The sequence below is a fragment of the Aotus nancymaae genome, unplaced genomic scaffold (assembly GCF_030222135.1).
Source record: "Aotus nancymaae isolate 86718 unplaced genomic scaffold, 86718_ANA_hifiasm-v0.15.2.pri h1tg000018l, whole genome shotgun sequence".
NCBI classification, from domain to species: domain Eukaryota; kingdom Metazoa; phylum Chordata; class Mammalia; order Primates; family Aotidae; genus Aotus; species Aotus nancymaae.
The window spans coordinates 15,121,232-15,127,231 of NW_026988430.1; the positions used below are offsets into that span (position 1 = coordinate 15,121,232).

At 54.0% G+C, this 6,000-nt stretch overlaps 1 protein-coding gene across 4 annotated transcripts in view; it reads right to left on the minus strand.

The window, feature by feature from the left end:
- The window catches only part of SHISA6 (shisa family member 6), a 332,076-nt gene extending 326,304 nt beyond the window's left edge, over window positions 1–5,772 (minus strand). For 3 of the 4 annotated variants that reach the window (XM_064378294.1, XM_064378292.1, XM_012453056.3), the window contains exon 1: window positions 4,905–5,772. In XM_064378294.1, the coding sequence (XP_064234364.1) occupies window positions 4,905–5,557 (653 nt within the window). In that variant the 5' untranslated portion in view covers window positions 5,558–5,772. The remainder of the gene's footprint in view (window positions 1–4,904) is intronic. The other variant, XM_064378293.1, reaches the window with a different exon arrangement.
- Window positions 5,773–6,000: the final 228 nt, after the last annotated feature.

Sequence of the window (6,000 nt, forward strand, 5' to 3'; positions counted from 1 at the left end):
ATCAGCTCACTTTTTCAGCTGTCTTAACCAGGCTTTCCTGCACAACTGATTTGAATCAACTGCAGAGTCAATGCGCTCTCTCATTAAAACCAGCTGAAAACAATGAATTAGACTTTTTTCTCTAGCTGCGTCTTGGCAGTCTAGAAGAGTGGGTAAACTTGGTTTTACTCTAAGATTAGAGTAAATCTTAGCAGTTGATTCCCTGAAATGAACGTGCTCCCCACCTTGGGTAGGGTAGGAGGGAAGAAAGGGACAGACGTGAAGTCCCTCTGAGCTTGAGGAGGGGTAGGAAGGGACATGAAGACAGTGGGCAATGTGACCAAGGAGAATTGCACAGTCTAGGGAATTTGAAAAGTATTTGCATGGTTACTCTGCTAAAGCAAGAGGGGACCCTGCTAACCTCATGTATCAAAGGCAACATGTGCCTTACAAGCTTATATGGTGTATATGCTTGTAAACCCATCTTGCCCAGGGAAGGTGAGCAGGGCTCATTTGTTAAGTGAATGTCTGCGTATGTCTGCAAGTCAGGACAAACCAAGCCTGGCACACGAGGGCCAGGCAACATCACTCTGTCCCTTCGGTGGGAATAATCAACCTCTTGCCAGATTGCTTTCCGCCTTTTGCTATTTTTGCTTCTTTCTGTCTTCCCAGCATCCTTCCCCTACTCCTTCCTCCATGAGACTTCTCCAATTCTTCCACAATTGTCCTCTTTCCCTACAAGCATTTTTTAACTCAAAGAAAAAACTAAAGCCGAGATGAAGACTTTCAGTCCAAGGCAAGATGCCTTTTTGTTTCTTTCCTTCTATATTTGCAGTAGAAAAATAAGTTGACTCTCTATTTAGATCAATTCATTATAGTGAGCTCACAGTGCTTCAAAAAATGGAGTGACTTGACAATTTGTTGCCCATGAGGCTAGGAAGAGAACTCACTAAATCAGCTGGCAAAAGGGCCCTGCTACGGCAGTTATGTGGCCTGTGAGGAAAAAACAGGGCTCTTTCAGTTTCTAATTAATTTGCGGAGGGAGAAAGAGTAGAACAAAGTATTCCCTTGACTTCCTCTAGAAATAAGCAGGAGAACGAACCCAAAGATGAAGGGGTCACTACTTTTTCTTTTTCCTTTTGATATCCACCTGGATTTTTCTTCCCACACCCCTAGACATCCCCCGACCCCACTCTACATTTCTCGATCCCCTCTGCTCCTGTGCAGGCAGTGGGAGGACTCCGGGCAGCTCTGGTTTCACCCACCGCGTCTTCAGCATCCTAATAGATTCCTGACCCATCTGTTAATTAGCCATTTTGAAAAAAAAAAAGCCACACTTCCTTCCTCAGAATGATTCTCATCTCCAAGACACGAATGAATCAACTCAGGGTGAGGAGGAAGGAACAGGTTCGGATGTGAGACAGCTAGCAGCAACATGAATGTCAAAAAGGAGCCAGGCTCCCCAGGCCATTTCCTGGGCACAACCGAAGCCCTTTCAGAACATCAGCTGCCCCTCCCAGAACAAAGAGCCCCAGGAGAGCAGTGCAGAAGCCACTTGGGAAATCAGAAAATCTGAGGATGGCTGCAGCTTGAGCCTTAGCCCGGGCAGTTTGAAAGAAGGGAAAAGTGAAGTGGAGATCCTGGTGGGAACTGGCTTCCAGGTGGGAAAGGCAGGCTCGGCCGCCCTGGGGCTCTCTGGCCACAGCCAGTACCTGAGTCTGCCTTTCATCCCTGTGCCCACTTCCTCGTCCTCCATGGAGTCCAGCTAGCTTAGTCGGACTTGGTACTCATCTATTAGAATCTCCAGAGAGCTGACAGTTTCCCTCACAGACACTGATTTCTCACTCAGAAACACGATAGCAAGGTCTAATCACTTCTGGAAATGATTAAAGCTGTTCCTCCCTGCAGGAGTAGAGAGATGAAAGGAAGTCCTGCCCTAAGGAATGTGTGTGCACCGGCAGGCAGAGCACTGTCCGGCCTGGGAGCACCGAGGCAGACGCAGATGGTCCATCCCTTCCCTTCACCCCTGCTCATACTCCCACAAATGTCCGTTTCCAATGAGGCTGTTCTCATTGAAACTCCCTCAGACTCAGTCCCTGCCTGCCCAGCTATCATCTTCAGGGGGAATCACACACTAAAACCAGCTCTTCTTTCCTGTTCAGAAAAAAAAATCTTTGCTGAATTATTTCAAGGAATATGTGACTGTATGCACATCCACTTCCTCTCTTGACCTCTCAAGAGTGTACATTCTTTCTTCTCCCCACTTTCACTGGGGAAAACTCATTATGGTATGAATGTTTCTCTCTTTCTCCATCACTCCCTCCTTTTCCCTAGCCTGACTGCCCAACAAGGCAGTCTGCACAAAAATACTCACTGGAATGGCAAGCGGTGCCCTCTGAGGGGTGAGCAGAGTAAGAGGAGCGGTGTAGTCACACTCACCCCCAGGAATCTGACAGCAACATGCACACTCACTCCGACCTGTCCTGGAAGCAAGAGGTTGAGTTGGGACATTGCTGTGCTTGAATTACCCGGAAGTGAAAAATAAGTTTCCCTGACCTACCCAAGGTCACTCATGGAGTGTCGTAGATGGATTGCCCATGCTCTGTCCCCCTGCCACCCCACTACACGTAGACATTGTCCCCTACCCAACAGGGACCGACATGATGGTTTCCAAAGCTCTGATCAGGCAAGATTGCAGCTGCTGGAAGAGAGGCTGTGAACGGAATAAAATCAGGAGGTGAACTTGAGGGGGAAACATCCCATATTTGCATAACGTTCTGAGGCCTGAAATTCATCTCCCTTCCCATGGTTATCCTGCTTCCCCAACCCTAGAGAGAAATAGCCTCAATGGTGTCATTACCATCACCCTAGTTTGGTGTAAGGGGCATCAGTGTGGTGGGGAGGGGAGAAAACACCAAGAGGGACAGTGACCTCTCCAGGGTCATGTGCCAGTGCCAGCATCCAAAGGTGCCTGCTGCCAGCATTTGAGGACACCACCCTCTGTATCATCCCAGGTGATGACGAATAAACTCTGTATGAGGTGGAAGGGTCAAGGCAGCAGGCAGTTTTCTCTGACTACAGAGAACAATGGCTCAGGGAAGAAAGTAACTTGAAGAAAGATGTGTAGGAATCAACCAGCAAGAAGGTTTCATGAGAGGCCAAGGCCACAGGAGAAGGGAAAAAGGAGAAAAGCTTCTAAGTCTTGAGGCAGAGGTGTAAGGATGATAAGGACCAGCACATCTGCTTCAGGACAGCACCTACCCACAGGCAATTCCTTCTCTTCTTTCCACACTCAGTCAAGACATAAAATTCTTGGCTGGACAAGATGCAAAATAAACACTGTCTCGCCTTTATTTTGCTCACTGTCCCACTTGTCTTCTGCATTTGAGAGCCAAGACTGACCACAGGCTTTCTCACACCAGAGGATACTTACTACATGATCTGAGACATGAGGTCCAGGTGGAAGACAAGGTGGAGGCACCTCAGGGGGACAGAGCCTTATACATGGGTCTCCTTTTGGAATCACCCCAATTCCAGCACCCGAGTTTGAGGTACCCACCCTTTGTGAATTTGACTCAAAACCTGCCAGGGAGTATCGTTTCTCTCAACACTCACAATATCAAGCAGGAAAAAAAAAAAATCAGCTCTTTTAGCATGCCTAGAAATTTCTCTCTGCCTTTCTCTCTCTTCAGCAAGGCAGGGGTGATTAATGAGCGCAGCAGCGAGGAAGGCGGTTTTCAGGTGGTTAGGAAGGAGGTTTTCAGGTGGTAAGGATAACAAGCAAGCAGGACGCGGAGATGAGCTCAAGGTGAATAGGTCAGTGTGGGAGCCTGCAGGGCCAACTCACAAGCAGTGGTCTGGGGGATGGTCACGGTGACTAGGGCAGCACCGTGTACCAGAAATGGAGGCACCTCCTGGGGCAAGATTTGTTCCCTGAGAGGACTTTTGCAACATGTCCAGTCATCCATCATCATAAGGGGACTGGAAGCCAAGCTAACTCTGCATCCCCAGGGTGTGTCATTCCTAGAGTTCTAAGGGGGAGGCCGGGTTTCTGTCCTCCCCTTGGCTTTGACTTCCCCAAGGGCTCACTGGGGGTCAAGGCAGCGCGGCAGGCAGCATTCAGAGTGGAACCAGGGACTGCCATAGTTTGAGCTCTTGGTGTAAGTTTCGGTAGGAGGCAACCCCTCCACCCGCAACCGCGCCGCCGCTGCCTCTGGAAGGTAAGCAGTGAAAGATGCCCCGCCAGGTTTAATACAGGCAAGAACTGTTAACTCAGAGTTCTGCCTACAGGGTTTCAAAGAACAAGTCCTCCAGTCTCAGCAGGAAAGACAAACATCCCACTCCACAGGATGCAATGAAGAGACACCATCTGTGCTTGGTCAACATGGAATGGAGGAATCTTTATCCCTTCTTCCGGCAGGAGGCATCCTTTCTATAAAACCCCAATTCCTAATGCACAAGAACATCCCAGGTGACCCTAAGCCACTTGGTACCCCTTTCAGTAAGGTTCCAACATTGGTCAGTTCCCTATATTGAAGATGACACTCTGATTTGACTCAAAAAACTAAATGCCATGAGCCTACACTGAGGTGCCCACACGCCGGGAAAACAGAACCCTGGATCCTCACCCAGGATTACAGCATTTGGAACATTCTTACACTTGGAACTTCACGCACTCAACCAATTCTTACTCTGTCTTGTAAATCCCGGACCACCAAAGCATGCGTTCCCAGTTCTGAAAAAAAATGGAGGAGGGGGCCCAAGAACGCTCTGATTTATTGCATGCAAAAGGAGCGAGGGTAAACTGACTTAAGAGGGCCAGGGGAGGTGTGACGATGCCGAGAGCGAAGAGGACAGGCGAAGCAAGCGGAGAGGGCGAGGCCGCGGGGAGACCGACCCGGGCGCGCAGCACGCGGCGCTCTCACCTGTGGATGTTCATCTCCCGCGGAGGGCGATGGGCCTTGTCGTAGGAGACCTTGGCAAAGACGCCGGCCACGATGACGAAGGCGATCACCCCGCAGGTAATGTAGACGGTGAAGTTGGTCTTGTCCTTCTCCGGGTCGTACTTATTCTCGGGCCCTGGCGACACCACCTTGGTGCTGGGCGTCTGGACCCACACCGGGCTCTGGTAGTTGGTGCACTGGCGCTGGTCCAGCTTCTCGTGGCGCTTCTTGCAGCAGAAGCGGTAGTAGCAGGTGCCGCAGCAGTACAGGTAGCCGCTCTCGCTGTTGTTACACTCGAACTCCTTGTCGTACTGGCCGCTCACGTCGTAGTAGCCCCAGCACGTCTCGTAGGTGACGGCCGCGTTGGCCGCCGCCGCCGCCGCCACCGCCGCCGCGGGCTGCCCCCGCCGGCTTCCCGCCTCAGGAACTCCGGGCGCCCGGGCGGTGCCGTTAAGCTCGCGGCCGCCCCGGGCCAGGGCGCCCCCGGCCCGCCGGCCCCCGACGGCAGCAGCGCCGCCCGCGCTCAGGGTCCGGTTGGCGGCGCGGCCGCGGGCTCCGTGGGCGCCGGGCAGCAGGTCCAGGGACTCCAGCGAGAGCAGCAGCAGCAGCAGCAGGAGGAGGCGCCGCAGCGCCATGGCGGGGCCGGGCGGGAGGGCGCGGGGAGGCTTCCGCGGCAGGCCGCTCCCCCGGCCGGCCGGGCTCGGAGGACCGCCGCGCGGGCCGGGCTAGAGGCGCTGAGCAGTCAGTCAGCGGCGCCGGGGCGATGGCGCCATCCAGGCGCGGGCGGCGGTGGCGGCGGCGCGGCGCGCGGTGCGCACGGACCGGCCCGGAGCGGGCTGCTCGGGCTCTCAGGCTGCGCGCCGGCTCCGCGCTCCCCCTGCGGGCTCGGCGCGCCTCCCGGGCAGCCCCATCCCCCGCCGGCGGTGGCGGCGGCCCCGCGCGCGGCTCGGCTCAGGCAGGACCCGAAGCGCGGCTCCAGGCGGCGGCGGCGGCGGCGTGGTCCCGTCCGGGCGGGTCCTGCGGGACAAGACGGGGAGCCGGTCACGGGGTGGGGCGACTGGCGCTCTGGGAGCAGGAG